Here is a 19,103-nt window from a genome sequence, read left to right on the forward strand (position 1 = left end):
CACGGGATGCGATCCCTCCGCCGACCTTCTCCCTTTCCACCTCGCGCCATCTAAAAGGCCGAAAAGGCGAAAACCATGCACGCTGTTTCGATTCATTCTTTTTCTAAAATGATTTTACACAAATGACATATTGTAAGGAGATAAAGTATATTTATTACAGGAGTTTTACTTTATTATTTCACCGTCTCCTTAACAGGCTGCTCCTGATTGCATCAGGTTTGTGTTCCGTAATTTGTGAACTCTTGGAGCTGTAATTTAAAAGAACACGTGTACAGTACCTTCGTTTATCACAAAATAACTGCAAAACCATAAGAGTGCGACCTCACAGAGCTGGAAGCCTGGCGGAAGACTATTTTTGTTTCAATTTTTTTTTTTATCTACCAGGTCACACAGGCACAATTGAATGTGCTGTGGAGAAAGTGAAGGTTACTTATGAAGATTAAATTCTTTCCCACATAATTCGTGGCAGTGGTGAGTAAAGGACCTCAGATTAAATGCCAGGAAAGAATGAAAGCTACTGTACAGTAACCAAAAATAGACGCCTGGCAGGGCTCTTTAAAAGTAAATATGGATGCATGGGTACAGCAAAATATACTTTACCGGTTTTGGCATGGAACAATCTGTGGCTATTATAAAAGAAGACGGTTACAATGTGATTTGTAAATATGCGTTCATCAACACCGGCTCTGTCACAAAGAGGAAACCCATCACACTGTTCGAATCATAAAGTGGATGAAGTCGCTGTGTGTTGGCCTCAGCGAGGGCACGTCTTTGTCTTTTTTTAGGCCGCGGTGACCACTCCGGGTGGAAACCACAGCTGAATAGAAGGAGACTGTGGTTCTGTCCCGATCTGCTCTCGGCTCCACTCGGGACACCACTGTTTCGAAACGCACGCCGAACAGACATAGACTTGCGAAAGAGACAGAAAAAATTGAAAACCCCAAACAACAACAACAAAAACAAGACTTCACTTTTAAGGTCATTTTTATTGTCCTTTTTTGGTACAAAGAAATTCACAAAAATATTAAGAAAACTTTTCGCAGACACCACTGACGCCAAGTATAGAACATCACATGACCAGAACAGTGCCACAGAAGAGGAGGAGAGGAATAGTGACGATAGTAAACACTGTGCCAACTCTCGACCGTCCCGCCTCTTTCCAAAATCCACTTCAGCACCACCAGCATTGTGCTGGAACCAGAAAGAAAAAAAGCTCTCCCTCTGCTCGAGACTTCACAGCTCCTTAAGGTGCTGGCAGTGAGTGAGTGTGTGTGATACTGTCTGTGGTGCTTGTGAGCGAGGCATTGTTCATTTCTGGCTGGGGCGCGGCGACGCACGCGCAGCAGAAGCTAATGCCCGGCTGAAGAGTGACCTCGCAGTCCAGGTCAGAGTCCTGTCGATTGCCTCGCTGCCTCACGATTGACGTACTTCGCACTAGATTGTAGTGTAACGGGGAAAAAAACAAAAAACGACTCTGCCTTTTTTTTTCTCCCCCTCTTCTACTAAATTGATTTTTTCGATTCTTGATTTTCACATTCTCCTTTTTTTTCCTCTTTTCTTTTAACAGTATATACAGAATTTTGGAGCAAACATCCGCTCCTAAAGTATAAAAATATACACAATGTTTACAAAATAACCTGCTTCTCGCTGTACATTTTCTCTATTGAGTGAGAAAAAACAAATCATAATAGGGAGCAGAATCCCAGACCACGTGGGAAACATTCTGCCCAAAAATAATCACAGGTAAACCCCCCTTTGTTTCCCCCCCTTGTGAGCTCCACCCTGGACAGCATCTAGGACGACACTGTGGTGAAGCACATCCATCTTTTTTACGTCAGGGCGACAAAACACATTCACCTCAGACCAACTCTGGTTATTTTACATCTTAAATAAATACACAGAAGGATGAGAACAGCTGAGAGAGGAAAGGAATCAAAATTCCTAGCTCACTCTCTACAACCGAGTGTGCACGTCCTGCGGGATCCAAGGCATTTTAACATGTCGTCATACAAGGTGCCTGGTGTGCATTCATTCACTTCAGACTCGACCAAGAGTTCACTTGGTCCAAGTTTGACCTGCCGAACAAAAATAAACCTTTATGTCCCAGCAGAGCCCATTGATACACCTTACACAATGTGTCAGGATGTTTCAGGCTTCAGTCCCGGAAGGTGCACGTTTTCTGCATATCAGCGTCTAAAAGGTTCACAACCTTTCAATCTTTGGCCACCTACTGAGTCATGTCAGACTCGGCCGACTGAGCCTTCGCCTCCACAGCGGCTGAGGACACTCTCGGCTCCTCTGCCGTCATGTCGTGGTTGCTGTCTTGCGTTTTGGTGTCTTTCTCCTCCCCCTCGTCGTCTTCATCCTCTGCGTGAGTTTCGTCCATGGCCGTTTCGGAGAGATTCTTCTTGGCGCCCTCCTCCTGAGCCTTCAGCACACTGCACAGCTCCATCTCGTGGATCTCCACGTCGAACGGGGCGGCCGGTGGCACAGTGGGGGGGGACTTGCAGTCCGTGCAGCCCTGAAAACATAGAGGAATATTACTTCCTGTTTGCTATTTCAATGGATTTAATTTCGTTTGAACTTTTGTCATGGCTCAGGGTTGAGCTGCAGGGCTACTCACAGAGATGTTGATGGCTCGCGGCAGGCGTCCTGTGCGGATCCAGGGGTGAACCTGGCTCAGCTCCCTCTTCTGCTCCTCGGTGAAGCGTGGCTGGTGTTTCTGCATGCTCCTCAAGGCCTCGCGGTCCTCGCGCAGCACCGTCTCCATGTCCCTGTTACACGGGAACAAATATTCACTGTTAACTTGCTGTCCATCTTGGCCGTCAGCTCAATTCTGGTGCTAGTTCCAAAACCTTAATGCCAGTTTGCAGTACAATGCTTGTCAAATGTAGTCAAGAGGTAAAAAAAAAAAGACCTTCATCTCACCTGACAGGCAGCTGATAGGTCATCATGACCTTGTCGTCGGTGTTGGCCATGAGTAGCCAGATTGGGTCCTGGAGGACACACTTGATGAACTGCTCCTCGCCCCCAGTGCTGCTGCTGCCCCCTGCTGGCTGTTTGCGGGAGTGGTCGTTCTCTGATGAGTCGATGCTGCCAAAGTACTTGCTGGTGTGGCTGCCCTGACTGCTGCCTGCATGGACGAGGACGTTTAAAAAGTTGAGAATTCAGTGTGATTGGCTGTGGTTGGTACATATTCCAAAAGGCATCAAATATTTTAATAAAAAATCTGATCAAATGAAATACTGACTGGTGCCACTGGTGCAACCGTTTGAGCCGGAGCCGGAACCCGAGGACCTCGTTCCCGAGAAACCTGAACCAGAGCCAGCTGAGCCGGTGCCTGAGCGGGAGTCCTCCTGCAGCAGCAGGTCCAGCAGGTCGCTGGAGGTGGACATGGCGTCGTTGTTTGACTCGTTCGTTTCACCCTGATGAGAAAATGCACGGCGAGCATAAAAAACATTAATTTCCCTGAGCGAAGGAAGATTCCCTAATAACAACACCGATGTGATCCTGAACATCTGTGTACTTACATTCTCGTTCTCCTTGGACGTATCATCAGAGCTCCTCTGAGTGGCGGAGCTCGGGCCCCCGGCTGCACTGCCCTGCACAGAAGGCGCGGCCTGCTGTGATGCCGCCAGCGCCGTGGCAACCTCTAGACGGTTACATGGCGTCTCCTCCAGCTGCAACAAGTTGAGTGGGGAGGAGCATCGGGACTGGAAGAGGGGGGACTCTGCCCCCTCCCGGTCAGCGGGCATCTGGCTGTAAGAGTGTGGGGTGCTGCTACGAGACGGGGCGCAGTTGCCGGGAATGGGCATCGGGTGAGAGACAATAGAGGGGACGGCGGCCGGGATGGCGGCCGGGTGAATGGCTGCGTGAACAGCTGGGGTAGCACCGGGGTACGCAAAGTTCGGGTTGTAGAAGTGTCCAGGGGTGGCACCCGGCTGAGGGAGGGGTGCTCCCATCTGGGGGAACATGTATGGGGGCAGAACGAGGGCCATCATGGGAGGAACCATCTGGGTAGGGGGGATTGGTAAGGGCTGCGCGAGCGGTGGGTAAACGGGGTAGAGTGGAAGCATACCGGGAGCGAAAGGGGCGGCGGGCATGCTGGCCTGAGAGTGAACGGAGGGCCAGGATGAGGAGTTTGTCGGGGGTGCCAGAGGCATGTTGAGGGGCATTGGGGCGGTGCTGGTCCTGAGGTCTTGGCGGCTCCCGTTCATTCCCAGGGAGCTGTGTTGGTCTGAAGACTCCTGGTGCTTGAGTCTCTTTCCTCCACGGCCCCGCCTGTGACCATTGCTGCTTCCTGCAGCGGGGTAGTCACGGGAACAGCGAACTCCTGGAAAAAGGGGTCAGACATTAAAGCAAAAACAATAAATTCCACTGAACTGCTCACAGTTCACACAACAGAGTGGGCCAGCTGGCCAATCGAAGCAGACTAGGTTTATTAGGAGTTGCTGCAGGAATTAACAGTCTGAGGAAACTAATGCGTTTACTGAACATTAGAGCATGTAAACCTTTTCAAGTAATTAAAATCATGAACCTGAATATGAGCATAATATGTCTTCTTTATGTTGTAGCTGAGTGTGTGTGTTAGTGCAGCGTGCCCGTACCTCGTGACAGAGGGTTGGCAGTTGGGGTGTTGCATCGCACGGTCGAAGACGCCGTCTGATCGAACACACGCAGCTTGCTGAGGTCCTTGAAGTGGTCAAGGAACGCCTGCTCCTCCTGCTGGGTGTGGGCGGAGAGCACCTCTTTGGTCAGACCCAGCCGACCTCCTCCGACACTTCCGCACCTCCTGCTGTCCCTTTCCGGCTGAGTGGCTTGTGGGAAGGGAGGCAGGGGAGGGGTTGGTGGGGGAGGAGGAGGCGGCGGCGCTGTGGCAGCAGTAGTCAGAGGAGCGGCCAGAGTGTGAGTTGTAGGAGCGTCTTCCATGACGATGTCTATAACAAAGAAGGAGCAGCATGTGGTGGGGGTCACGTGTTAGACGTTCTGTTACTTTTAGAAGGAAAAAACATCTAACAACTGAAAAGTAGAATTCACAAGCAAATACATTCGATATTCTCATCAGTTTTGTAGAGATGTAGACAGTAGATAAACAGTCCTGAGTTAATTTGATGACTCTTTACACTTATCTACTTGCATCTGCTGTTTCACTTAATTTTTGCATTTAACACGATCCAGCAAAAAGCTACATAGTCTTGTTTAAAAAAGACAAAACCCACTTCCTGGGATAAACAAAAAATTCCAGTCTGCAGATTCATCACGAGGTGACAGGATCATTCTAAAGACTGAAATGATAAACGCACGTAATGTCAGGCTAATTGCAAAATAAGCAAAGGATGGTAAAATAAGAAAAACAGTATCAGAGTATGTGGGAGTTTAACATTATTGTCTCAATGCAAACCCTAAACCTGGAAGCATGACAAAAGGCATTTGAATTCAGCTGAAGACGCATGCAAAGCACCTGATACAAACCTGCTGCATTGAAAACTATATAGTGTACAGAAGAGTGTGATGATGCCCACCTGACTCGGGAGGCTTCTTGTCTCCCACATGCACGATGGTGCTGCTGAAGCTACACTGGGACGTGACTGAGGCTACACTCTCTGCCTTTGTGGCCATGGTCAAGGGGGGCAGAGTAGGTGGTTCACCTACGAGGCTAACTGAACCACCTGCAGAAAACAGAACACCGAGAAGAATTAGTTAATGTGTGCTGGGCTGACACAGGAACAAGCCTGCCGACCAGCAGTTAAAAAGAAATCGAAGGCTGCGCGAGCTTCCGAGTTCCAACAGACAGAAAATCTGATCAGATCATATTTGAAGTGAAATCAGTCTTTTTGAATACGCAAACAAAACATGAAATGTGATCAAGCATAGAGCATCAATGAGGCTTTGAAGAAACTGCATTGAAGTTGTAGAGCAACAGCAACATAAAAAATAAGAGAGCAAATCAAGAAAAAGTCCTGGCGTGGAGAACATGTTGGAGACTAGCTCTACATGTACAGTATTGTAGGTTGTTTTTCTCCACCCAGATGAACTGTATTACTGTTTACTACATAATTACCTACACAACAAGCAGCACTGCCTCACTGTTATTAAGAAAACTTACCTCTGCTATTATTGATGGTCTCCTGCTGTTTGTCGTCATCAGACGTGGAGGAGGTCGTGTAGGAGCCACACTTCCTTTTCACCGTGTTGGGAATGTTGCAACCCTCCAAGTACCTGCACAGAAGCAACGTTGATGTTGGATTAGTGACGGCAATACACACGAAAATGTGCTGCGACAGGCCTTGCATACACACACACACACACACACACACACACACTGTAAACACACACCGTATGATGCTGTCCAGACAGTTGATCTGCTGGTAGGAGTAGCCGGGCGGCGGCTCCTTCTGTACAAGAGGAGCAGGGACCAAAGCTTTAAGCGGTTTGGTCAAGTCTGCTATCAAACCTCTGATTGGGTCACTGCTGATCGCTCTGATGCTTGTTGTGCCTGAATGAAGAGGAGAGAAGAATGAGAAATTAAAACTTGATCCGATTACACATTAATAACTAGGGGTTAATATTATACTTTAATTCCCAGTAACAGGCAGGTTTTGTTTATTTTAACATTTTGTATATTTCTGTCCTTTTTTTTTTAACTTTACCTGCGCTGATGTTTTTTCTGGGCACCGGACGGTTGCGGGACTCGATGAAAACCTGCTGCCCGTTCGTCTTGACCATGTGAACGTCTTTGCAGATCTGCTGGAACGTCATCTAGGAAAAAAAAATCACAAGCATCAGACTCAGTTTCCTTCGACACCGTGTGTGTATTAATCTACAAGTCTTGCATCTCCGCTGTATGTTTCTGTTATATGTTGTTGCCCAGACTCACGGGTTTGTGTAAAGCGACGGCGGCAGTGGCAGCCACGTCCATGGCGGGGCCGTTGCTGTCGCTGGACGAGCCGGCCGATGCACTAAGGTGCTGTTGGTGAGACCGGCGGGAGCCCCGCGACCCACTGGACCCAAGGGAGCAGTATCCCTGGGAGCTGCCGCTGTGCACTGGCTGCACCAGGACCCGGTGGATCCGCTCGCTCAGCTGGACGATGTCGGGCGTGGTGACGCGGTCCTCGCAGCCTTGCGGCATAGTGAACACGTCTTCATTCAGAGGGCTCCTGGAAAAAGGCACAATATCCTTTCATTAGTTAAAAAACAGTTCCTTCTATTTATTTTAATTTCAAACTCTTTCTGGTAAATTCTCAAGCAGCATTTGTGAAATAGCAAACGTACGTTCTGACTTTGTGGCGCCCTACGATGAAGGCCACCTTGCGGCTCCAGGGGTTGACAAAGGACGACCAGCTGGTGTCAATGGTCAGATACTCCCCGCTGCGGGCACACATCCTCATGGGGGAATAGTCAAACGGCTGCCCGGCAGACTGAAAGACTGAAGAGAGACAACACAGCAGACAATGTATGAGAACGCTGAGATGGAATTAAGACATTTATATGCTAAGTTATCAGAGATTTCTTACTAAAATAAATGCTATAATTCCCATAGATTACCACGGGGAGATATGGAGTTCACGATAGTCTGACAAAATGTAAATACTGCACTCGTTTTCCAGGACATGATGTTAATGTAAAGACTCACTCTTCTCATGTATGGCCACCATCATGGGCCTGTCCTCGGGGTGGATGTAGAGCAGGGTGGGGGTTCCCACCAAGTCCTGAGGCAGGTAGCCCAACAATGGCACCGCCCTGAAAACATAACAAACATATTATCACAGTGATAATACATCTGTTACTTCTCTACAACTTGAAATATATTACAACTAAATAATCACAGAAAGTTGGGCAACTGACCTCTCATCCACCTCCTGGAAGAGGCAGCTGGGAGTGTGACTGGTGGTGAAGATCCTCTTGTCTGCTGGGATACGAGGAGCTGGAGGGCAAAGAGGACACGCATAAGAGATTCGTTCAAAAACCTTTTTTTTGTCAAAACATAAAATCAAAACACTGGCAAGGTTACTCTGACATAACATTATCAATGCTGCACAGACTCAATAAAAACATATGACAAGCTCTGCTCATTGTTATCACTTGTATCAATATTATTTATTTTCCCTGTGCTGCTCAGTTTAAGACAAGATTCCACTCAATGGCTTTTTCCTTTGCATAATTTTGGACTGCGCAGGAACAATGACCATTCACATTCTTTTGCAGATCACTCCGATAAAGTCGGACTGTATGATTTCAATTTGAGGCGCGTACCCTCATATCCAGAGTGGACCCTCTCTGCGATGAGCAGGCAGCAGGGCTGTGGCTCTGCGGCATCAAAGTCCCTAAGAGTGAGCTGGTATGGCGTGAGGCGGAATGGGTAGTAGCGCATCTCGCCACCGTGTGCCCGGTCAGCTCGGATCCGACAGAACATGGACTTCTCTTGAGTGCAATCGACTGGAGGAGGTGCTGGAAGGAGAGAGAATGAAAAGAGGTCAGTAAATGACATTCAGTTAGGTTCTAGAAAAATTGTCCTGCCATAGATTGTTTCCTCTTGGGATTTCACTTTCCCCCCCTCGCCAAACCTCCCCATTGTTTTTAAAACCCTTCCCCAATTTCACTTTGTGTCAGCTCACCAGATCCGATGCAGGAGGCCCAGGAAGGAAGGCGGCAGGGTGCTGTGCCGCTGTAGAAAGTACTGACATCCTGCGGGGCCAAAAGCTCCGAAAACATAATCCCCTGGAGAAACTCGGGCTTACAGCGCAGCAGGGACGAGCCCTGGGGTGATACGTACACGACCTTCCCTGTCAAGAAAGACACGGCCATGGTGAACGTGTCCTGGGAGAGAAAAAAGAAGAAAAGAATCTTAGTGGCGTTCAAGACCATTTTACCAAAGAAAAGTTGCTTGACGTGCAGTAACATTTCATACATGCGGGGTAGAAAAACTTGACGGGAAATAAACTTACAGTGTTTTTGAGGGTGTACTCCGAGGTGATGTTATCAAGCTCCTCGATTGTGAAGGCTGACAGGTCCAGACTGCAGCCGTGACACTCCTCCACACTCCACTGGTGGTAGTACTCCCGGTTAGCTGCAAAGGTTAAAAGTCTCTCTGTCAGGGTGCGAATACAAGTAAAACACCGGATCATATATAACCAAAATGTCAGGGGATTAAAATCCATCACTTAACAGAAACACACGCACTGCCACTCGAGAAACGGACCCTCACCTCTGACTTGTCTGACACACTGAAGTGCGTATTTGAGTGCATTGAGTGTGCTGGAGTGTCCCTTGGCCTTGCGCTCAGACGGCAGGCGGAGCTTCAGCTCCTTGATAGCCTTCATGAGCTCTTTCTGGGTCTGGATCCTCGCTGACTGGTTGCTGCTACACCCGGAGGTGGAGGGAGGGTCGTGCTCCAAGTTGGTTGACATCAGGCTGTAGGCCACGGAGCTGCTGGGAGGTGAGAGGCTCTGGGAGTTGGAGCTGGGGAAAAAGAGGAATGAACATTTTTAATAAAAGATGTCATGCTGAATACTGCTAGTGAAAGGAAATGCATATAAAATATGAAACGTTATTCATTCAGCATTTATTTCAAAAATAAAATAAAATAATAAACTGTGGGTTTCTTTCTCCTGTCGCCTTCTCTTACCTCTTGTTGCTCTCTGTGGTTTCCAGCATCATGCCAGAGTCCTTGCCGTTCGAAGAGCTGTGGGAGCTGCGTATGGACTGGCGCCCGCGTGACCCGTTCCCCCTCTCGCTTTCCCGCTCCCCGGAGTCGTTCCCGCTGGAGAGGCCGTCCATATCATCAGAGTTGGGCCCCCTTTGGTCTCTGGATGAGCCTCCAGAACCCGACCCTCCGCTGGGAGACGAGTCTCCCCCGGCTCCGCGTCCCTGCTCCAGGGTGGCGACATTGGCACTGGAATGACTACCGATGGTTTCTGGTGAGTTCAGCCCTTCTGACTCTGCCTCCTGGTCATTGTCATTCCCGTCGGCCCTTGACACTCGCCCCCGAGTGCTGCTGCTGCTGGGCATTGATTTAGAGTTGTCATAACTCATACTAGAGTAGGATGAGGCTGGTACAGCTTGATGTCAGCCAAGGAGAAAAATGGGAACGACCTAAATTTAGGTAGGACTATGTATCCACAGGTAGATCATAGTTGCTGGTTGTTAATTAAAAGAACTAAGGCGAGAAATTCATGTCAAAAAAGCTGAAAATTGAAATTGAAAGAGGTTGGGGCCGTAAGCCCACTTCTGAGGGTTTTTAAGAGCTTCCAATTAACCCAAAAAAATATCAAATTTTTCAGATTATCTGAAAGTGTCGCTCAAAGTAGTGCGGACCACAGATGAATTTCTGGTTATGAAACACCCTTGGCACAAGTGCTCCGACAGATGGGGCGAGATATTGTAAGGGAGAGTGAGAAAAACAACTCTCGGTGGTTGTCTTCACTCTGTATCTAGTCTTCTCGCCTCTTCGGAGATGTGTTGCTCTAGGTGCTAAAGGCCACCTGAGAGAGAAAAACAACAAGAGAAACAGACAGAAAAACATGTTAGCTGCAAGATCACAAAACACTCGCCATGGCCTCGCCAGGCTGTCCCAAGGTCTACGGCTATGAAAAGACAAAAAAAGAAATGTTTATCATCAGTTTATCTTGTTGGCCTTCAAGTAAGATTCAAATATGGCCATGAGAGGTTTTCCCCCACCTCGTGGTGCAGAATGTGCGGCTGTTAGTCTTTTACCCAGATTATCAAGGAATAACAATCTAAAGCAGTGAATGGCAATAAGCTCCTTCCTATTTGCATGCAGCAAGTGCGAATGCACGCAGCTGAATTTAGAGCACTGAACATGTGCTAATGCCCGAATTACAAGCGACGCTGGTTAGTCGTCATACCTTAGTCCCCTTATACCCAGAGGATTGCCAGACAAACAGAACAGCAGGAGAACAGAACAAAAACTTGACATCAGCGCGCTGCTATAAATTAGGGGTTTGCTTCTGAAAAGTATCTCAAAGTTTATATATGGCCACAACCTACGCAAGTTGAAGTCTGGTGCTATTTATTCCTTGGGTGATGGAGACACCCCGTAATCCTTTAAGCCGTGCAGACGCAAGCGGAAGACAACACACTAGTCACCTCAGTCGTCAATCCTTTCAATTTTATGCACCAGCTTCCTGGCCTGACGCACTAACCAGCTGAGTGGATGGGTACAGAGCGGCCGCCCCCCAGCTGGAGGCCACTTATTAGTCCTGACAGCAGGATAACAGGTGTGGCCATGTAGTGACTAATGCAACTCATCACGCAGACTTAGTATAATGAAGTCGCAATGGAAAGTGTCGATCATCAGGATTTGCGCTTGACAAGCAACCGAGCTGCCTCCTCTCCATCCAGCCGACGGAATGCTAATCAGCATTACGTTTGGTTAGAGGGATGATGCACACTTGCGCATGTGCGCTACATGGCAACGGTGCGCGATGTCTGCTCTCAGCGTCATATGCCATGGATCGGGGCTAAATGGATGATGTATTTTCCAAAGGAGAAAATATATTAAACCGACAAGCATCACTGCAGTTGCAAACAAGACGGCGGTGAAGTGAAACCACATTATAGTCAGGTGAAACAGCTCTTCACTAGACTTTTGTTGGGCTCTGCTCCAACAGCTGGCCACAAATCTGCTCACTGTGATGGCAAAGAGAAACAAAGTGTTTGTCTGATACACTTACAAAGAAGGAAGTGGCTTATGAAGTGCAGTGACAAATTACAATGTAGTAATCGATGACTGGTAAGGCCTGGGTCCATTAGGATTTTTTTATTTCATTTATTGAAAACTAATGGATTCATTAGGATCTAAAAAATAATAATAATTGGGACAATGTCCCCCATATCTGTAATGGCCCCTGAAATACTATGTTTAAACCAACAGCTGATAACACAATTCCGTTTTTATTTATTTCCAACAGAGACTTCAAAATGTTGTATCCTCAATAAAAAGCTAAAGTCTAGTTTCAGCCAGTATAAATAAATGTGAAAGGACATTGTTTCTTTCTGTCCCCATCGGATCAGCAACGGGACACTGTGTTACTCTGACTCATCGGAACGGGTACAGTTGTAAAGACAGAACAACAGTCACCTGTCTCTGACACAAACGTACTGCAATGTTCAGGATGCAGGAAGGTGTGGCTGAGGCACCGTGCGCAAACATGTGCGACCTCAACCGCTGGTCTCCGCACCGCTGCGTCACACCATCGCCGACGTGTCTGAATATAAAAATATATATTTCGTCCGAGCACAATTTGAAAAAAAAAAAAACACATAAAAAGCAAAGTGCAGCGTCGCCTCGTCCGCGCGGCCTGCTCGAGGTGTAGCTGTCCGGCGGGCGCAGGCGTTCGCACAGCGGGGGCTGACGCGCGTCGCTCCGCTGTGTACATGAGGCACGTGTCCGCGGCGGTGCTTTCCGCAGGCCTCGGCCGCCGCCGATTGGTCGACGCGCCGGACCAATGAGGCGGCGCGGAGCCTCGAGGTCCGCCCCTCGCGGACGACACACTGGGCTCCGGGCCCCGCCTCGAGCTTCGTCATGTGTAATGTGCAAGAGGGGGCGGGCGCGAGGAGGCTGATTGAACGATCGGCGAGTTGGCAGGACTGCGCGCCGTACAAAATGTACAATTTATGAGACAAAGACACATGCGCTTGATGCGGGTTGAAAAAGCAACACACACACACGCACGCACGCACACACACACACACACACACACACACAGGTCACATGACGTCTAAAGGCAGCAGGGATAACATAGCAAATATCAACTTAGGGATACTGTAATTTTTTGTACAATATCAACTTAGGGATACTGTAATTTTTTGTACTTTATTGAGCTAAATATATATTACTGAAGAAATTATTTATAGAGCAAGGACATAATTAAGACAGTCACCCTGATGTCATTTAATGTAAATACTATGAAAAGTAATTTCGTGAAATGCAAGTTATTTGAGGCAAAGCAGTGCCGGATGCCTCAGGGGAAGTTTCATTCCCACTGATGGAACTCTGGCACAGTGCCTCCGAGGAAAAAGCTTCACACTGCCTTATGTGCCCATTCAAAAGCCGTGCAGATTGCAAATCGAGTGAAGACTGGATTTGGCACAGTCCGCACGTACAGTAGTGAACCCCAAAGCTGCAGCACACACACAAATCCAACATTGCAGTACAGGATTGCAGCTTCTTGTCAAAGTGCTCGCTGTATATATATAAGTACTAAATAACTACTTATCAAACTCACGTTTTCTCTATGTCACTGTACCAAACAGTTTTAACTGGGTAAGTAGCTTATCGGGTCATCCACCGGGGTATTGTCAGTGGCAGATGTTTATCGTCAAATATGTAAAACCTCCATCATCCTCTATAAATATATATATATATATATATATATATATATATATATATATATATATATATATATAAGTGTAATAGCAATTAAATGAGAAACCGTTTAAATGTCATCACGGCCACCTTCCAGGTGTACAACTCTAAAGCCAAAACTATGTGATTAATTCTAAACCGCAAGGCACAACCATCCAACAGAAACATGGGGAACCTTCCACCTCGGGCCTGTTGACAAGAGCCCCCACCAGGGAGATATTTCCAGGCCACATGCATTGATTCTTGTAGCCCTGGTTGTTTTGTTATCTGAGAACATGGTGGACACCAACACCCACCTCTACTACCTAATCTCTCAGCCATTAACTTTCTTTTTTTTCTCTTTAAAAATACTGTGACTTTTTGGGTCCAGTACAGGTACAAACATTTCTTTTGTAGCCAAATCTGTGGATTTTTTTTTTCTCGCTGCTTGAGTCACTTGGCCCCAATTTTAAGTGTCACTGCGAGGGGAAAAATATTTACCGCTTACTTGTATCATGTGTTGAGTCAGTCCCTCACAAGCATGTGATTAAAATAGCTTAAATATGGACCGCTCGACCCCTGCCCCCATCGGACATACAGGACAAGTGCTGCTGGAGTCAAGTTAACGATTTGCTCATTAATATGCTGAAAGTGTCACCTTCATGACAGAAATTTTCTGTTTTGTCAACTTGGAATATTTATGCGCAGCTGCCTTGCACACTCAAGCACTCAACAGTGTGAGATATGTGCGGAGTCTTGTGCGTTTCTCCAGCCTCCGTGGTCTGTCACAGTTCCCCCACCAGGTGGGCCCCACGTTGTCTGTGGTGCATCCTTAGAAGTGCTGGATGTGAAACGATATTCAAATCGGTCAACTGAAAACACACAAGCAAACGCCCCCGCGGTGTGTTGTGGGTACTGCAACCCCGTGTGGAAAATGTGCAGGTTCTTTGCAGGAAAAAAATCGGTGGATTGTAAAAGCATGCTTTCTGTGCAAATGAAGCACCACTGCACCAAGTGAGTCAAAAGGTTAATAAAAATGAGATGTTCATTATTTTTGCCAGTTCACCCATTTGGAACAATGTTGTTGATCAAAACTAGATCCTTTTAATCAAAGTTTTGTAGTTACGTGTTTACACACAGTCGCTTTTGCTTCGGTGGCAAAACGTTGTGAAGAATAAATCTGAAAACAAATAGTTGGAAAAGAAATGCCAAACATTGTAGAGCCATGGCTCACACCACTATTTCTATGAAAGAAAAAATACCCATCGTACCCATATTCATATGAGAGAGGGGGGGGGGGGGGGGCAATCCATGGCTTGTCCTGGAGGAACATAAACGATAATAAACATGATCACGTCGACGCTGATAATAAATCGATCGCATAACCGATAGTGATGTTATGTTGGTAAATTATTCACTTGATGTCAATAACAGTCACACACACACACACACACACACAAACATGTTTCACGTCATCATTTGCATCGATTGAAAATACAGCACAGGGCGAACTCACTACATCGTGCGACGCCCACATGCATATGACCAGCCCACAGAACTCAACCTGACAGGGTCGCGACGTTAGCGAGGGGGAAAAAAAAGAAGCCTTTTATTTTTAGGAAATGTGCCATCGAGCCAATATCTACAGGGTCCTCGCAGTCGATCGTGCTGTAACGACCTAATAGACGTGCACTTGTCACGATGGCGTCCGTTAACGTGGACCCGTCCACCGAAGGGTTAAGAGACAGCGTCAGTTTCGACAATTTGTCAATTGTGATCGCGATGAGCAGCTTGTTCGAGGTTTCCAGTGATATATCCTGGCTTGCGGTGCGAGGTAGTTCGATCGGGGCAGTTTGTGCACACGGCTCGCCAAGGAGTGACAGCTAACATGCTAGCTACATAGCAGCGGCTTAAGACATGGGACTTTATACAGTGGGGAAAAAAAAAGAAAAACAACGACGGGCTTACCTCAGATAGGCTTCAAAACGACGGCAGTGTTGCTATTCCACCGCGATATCCTCGAAGGAAAACCGCGTAAATCCCGGCGGCACCGACTGTCCTCGTCCGTGACTGTGCTCGTTCCGCCGACAGTGTTTTCCTGTGTGTGCTCGTCGCCCCACCGCCGACAGTGGAGTACACGCAGGGACACACGTGCCGGCGCATGGTTCTGGCAAGTGACACAGAACCGGCCGCCGCGATTGGACGGCCGGGTGCTGTGGCCGCGCCCACGCCCCGCCCCCGGCGCGTTTTGACTGGCCGAGGGGGGCGTGGTCAGCCGCACGGGGCTCGGCAGTCACGTTGAAGTGTGTATGGTCCTGAGTTCTGTTCCAAACACTCTGGAACATGGGAGGGCGTAGCCCGTGTGTTGTGTGTGTGCGCACACTGCCGTCGACTACACCGTAATACCCCGCGGTAGCATCGCGATGGCATTCAAGCAATACAGAGATTGTTGATCAACTGGTAGTCACTACTGCTGCGATCGTAGCCGTCGTGTGCAATTTAAAAATAACCCCCCGACGAGACCAACGACAACTGGAAGATGTGTTTGTGTTCATGAATTGAATACGCTGCCAAATAGCGATGACGTCTATTATAAGGAGATAGCTGCTGTGAGTTGAGGGTTTTTCCTAGTTTATACCTGGTTATAATTGTAGATATCATGTGCATTCAAAATTAACCAGTCTCCATATGTATAGTTATACTGTTTTCATGAAAGTTAACTCTGGATTTTGCACAGTGTAGTCTGGCAACAATTAAAATAATTTAAAAAAATCAATCTTCTCAACTCAAAATCTGCTCGCTGCCATTTTCTGAGTAAAATGTGAGATAAGGTCAGCGGTTCTGGAGAAGCTACCAAGCATACCTCGAATTGGAACCGTGCTTATCACAATTTATCCCTTTTTTTAAATTTCTATTTTCATAGCTAATCTTGACCAAATGTGCAAACTTCATCCACTGATGAAGACCGTGAGATGAACTGACCAGTAAGTGGATTTCCCCTCTTCTTATTGCCCCCTGAAAGTTATTTGCACAAGAACCTAAGCAACAATTTTTAAAAAATATATATATATTTTCACACTGCAGCTGATTTTTAGGATAGTCGTGCAAAACGGAGTGAAGATTGACAGGACACAATCCGACTGTAGACTTCATGCAGCACAGTGCAAGGCAGGGCCGATCGTGCTGCGCGTTTTCTTCTGTACTTACGGCTGCAGCGATGCCCTGCATGCACTGTTCAACGTGCTCCCAGCACGTCGACGTCATTTGTTCTCCTTCTCCCCGTTCGAAGGCACGCGGCTGGCGGGGTGGTTGTCGACTGGCAGTAAACAGAGCAGATGTAGGACACATGGCAGCGGCGGCTGCTGCAGTTTCTCTGCAGGGGGAGCCATACCAAAAAAGAAGAAGCAATTGTCCACTAACCCCAAAAACCCGAGAGAACATTTATTAATATGCTACTACAGTGCATTGAAACAAATACAAGAGCTGCTTTGTTTGTTTACGATGAGCCGAAGGACGATTCTGGATTTGTGTTTGTGGTATGCCATCCTGATCGAGGCCACGCTCGTTTTACTCCTTGACATTATTTTCAGCAACTTAACTAATTTCCTCTCAGAAATCTTGTAAAATGAGACTCTGTGACCCCAAACCTGCAGCACACAATGTGCTCGAATGCAAGTTTGAGTGGAATTAGTGGATTATGGATGGATTAAGTTTGGTGGCAGTTTGCAAGTTAAAGGAACATATGTGCACAATCGGAAATGTACATCTTTATATCCAAGACCCGCTGCCCCCTTGTCTGAATGTTCCACTTTCTTCACCGGTCAGTAGTTCACTTGGCTCCTCCGCTGCAGTGGTTGGTAGGATGCACTTGGCTCGTCTGAGCTCGTTTTGCTGGAGATGGCAGTGCATGGGAGCCTTAAAACACGAGGCAAGGAATAGTGCAATGACCTACATGCTGCAGATGGAGCTGCAAGAGCCATGTGTCACTCACCGGTACATCTGGCACAAATTGTGTTGATATGATATGAATGCACCGTGTGGTATAATATCATGCCTGCAGTAATGAGATATATTTCTATATCGGCATTATGGGAAATGACTTTGGAGAGGAGGAGGAGAGCAAAACAATCTGTTCATCTGTTTTTACACGATGCTTTGCTGATTTGAAGAAAAAAAAAAAGGTGCTTTTCTCTGATGTTTGCAGACTGTGACAGGCTGCGGTCACTTTAAAGTGTGTTGTGTTTCAGTTTGTCTGGTAATAAATTTGGATTTACAACATTTCACTGGTTGAGCTGCACTAAGCCATCTGGCCAAAGGCCTGGCACCGGATTCTGGCAGGAGTTTGTCTCCTTCTCCTGCTGCAGCTAACTGCAATGTCATGTTGACCACTGTTAAATGGAATTTCAAAAAATCAGCAGGGTATTTCAGGACTCGGGAGGGGGAAAAATAACAACTTGCAGTCACAACTGTGTATCGTGGTTCTTGAAAAATGTGGGTTATTTGAACAAAAGATGACATATAAAGAGAATATAAATATAACATGGCAGCACTCAAATTTTAATTTGCTGCTTTTTGATATATCACACACAAATATAGTCAAATGTTCATGACAGAAGTCAGTAGTATACACTGTCATGTTCCATAAACTGCTTGTGCTACTGGGGGATTTACAGGAGTTTCTGATTTTAATATGTTCTCTCCAAAACATTTCACTTGGAGAGCACCTGATGCTTAATCTTTAAAAATGTTAATTTGTATATTTATTTTCGAAGTTTTAGTTTGACTGCAAATCGTGTTACTGCTACGTCAAGGAAATTGTGTGTGAAGGACAAATACAGTATTTCTGCATTCCAAACATTGCACAGTACAGTACACAGTGTCCCGACTGTAAGTCAGCAACAACAACACTCAAAATGGATATTAGAATGTGACGTGCATGAAAGTGTCCAGTAGAGGGGGGTATTGCATAAACCTCTGTAGGGAAACACTGCCATGCAGGAATGAACTAAAATAATCAAATGAAAGTATGCTGTTGTAAATCCAAGGCATGTGATGGCTGTGTCTGTCATATCCGAGGGATTAGGAGTTGGGAAGCAGACACATCCTGATAGTTTAGTTTTTTTGTCGGACAGCAGTATAACTGGCCGGGGTTCAATTGAACTGTAGTAAAGAACCGACATCACAAAGTCCCCTGAGGTTGCACGTGAAGCAGAGTCTGCTGGTGATCAAAGCCGAGTTTCACTCCATGCGTGTGGTGTGTTTGATGTTTGATGAGCTCTTTTAGTTTTGTCCACATTCAGATGGAGGAAGTTGGAGTTCTGTCCTCTCCCATGTGCTATAACTTTCCATTTTTCTGTCTGCCATATTGTTCCATGTGAAAAGGGGTCCAAAAATTTAAATCTACTCCACTGTAGACATAACTTGAAAAAAAAAACAAAAAACACATCTACTTCTGAATATATTACCCGACTTATAAACAGCAGTTGTTGTGATATTGGCACCGGGTGAGGACATCTCCACTTTTTTCATGTGTTGTGAGGCTCGACAACCAATTGCCAGTGATGCAACTTGCTTCACCGAGGCTCACTCAGTCGTAAATGTTGAGTTTTTATGCCAGGAAAGGGGACGTCCATGGCGAAAACGTCCTTCTCCGTCGCCAACGCCAAAGCGAAGGCGGAAGTAGCAGGCGGCGACTCCTCTTGCTCCTCCCCCCCGCGCACCACTCTCTGTCTCTCTC

At 46.9% G+C, this 19,103-nt stretch overlaps 1 protein-coding gene across 2 annotated transcripts; it reads right to left on the reverse strand.

Annotated features, from left to right (window-relative positions):
• Positions 1 to 966: 966 nt before the first annotated feature.
• per1b (period circadian clock 1b) lies at positions 967 to 15,481 on the reverse strand. 2 transcript variants are annotated; one of them, XM_035621463.2, is made up of 20 exons: positions 15,335 to 15,481; positions 9,626 to 10,481; positions 9,206 to 9,459; positions 8,946 to 9,067; positions 8,616 to 8,817; positions 8,254 to 8,448; positions 7,846 to 7,924; positions 7,634 to 7,740; positions 7,273 to 7,426; positions 6,878 to 7,157; positions 6,651 to 6,759; positions 6,337 to 6,496; positions 6,107 to 6,219; positions 5,523 to 5,669; positions 4,608 to 4,937; positions 3,531 to 4,333; positions 3,251 to 3,425; positions 2,929 to 3,133; positions 2,624 to 2,774; positions 967 to 2,521 (listed from the first exon to the last, which is right to left on the reverse strand). In XM_035621463.2, the coding sequence occupies exons 2-20, from the start codon at positions 10,030 to 10,032 to the stop codon at positions 2,228 to 2,230; spliced, it is 4,287 nt and encodes a 1,428-aa protein (XP_035477356.1). In that variant the 5' UTR covers positions 10,033 to 10,481; positions 15,335 to 15,481; the 3' UTR covers positions 967 to 2,227. The 2 variants fall into 2 exon arrangements, with proteins under 2 accessions (XP_035477356.1, XP_035477364.1); XM_035621471.2 differs by lacking the exon at positions 5,523 to 5,669.
• Positions 15,482 to 19,103: the final 3,622 nt, after the last annotated feature.

This window comes from Scophthalmus maximus, chromosome 12 (genome assembly GCF_022379125.1).
Source record: "Scophthalmus maximus strain ysfricsl-2021 chromosome 12, ASM2237912v1, whole genome shotgun sequence".
In the NCBI taxonomy this organism is placed as follows: Eukaryota; Metazoa; Chordata; class Actinopteri; order Pleuronectiformes; family Scophthalmidae; genus Scophthalmus; species Scophthalmus maximus.

Bases quoted from the DNA above. Each gene is read 5' to 3' on its own strand.
- per1b (XM_035621463.2), bottom strand. From the start codon at position 10,032: ATGAGTTATGACAACTCTAAATCAATGCCCAGCAGCAGCAGCACTCGG. The intron at 9,068-9,205 runs GTGAGGGTCCGT...TAACCTTTGCAG, and splicing joins GTGTGTCAGACAAGTCAGAG to CTAACCGGGAGTACTACCAC. The intron at 6,220-6,336 runs GTGTGTGTTTAC...GCTTCTGTGCAG, and splicing joins TGTCTGGACAGCATCATACG to GTACTTGGAGGGTTGCAACA.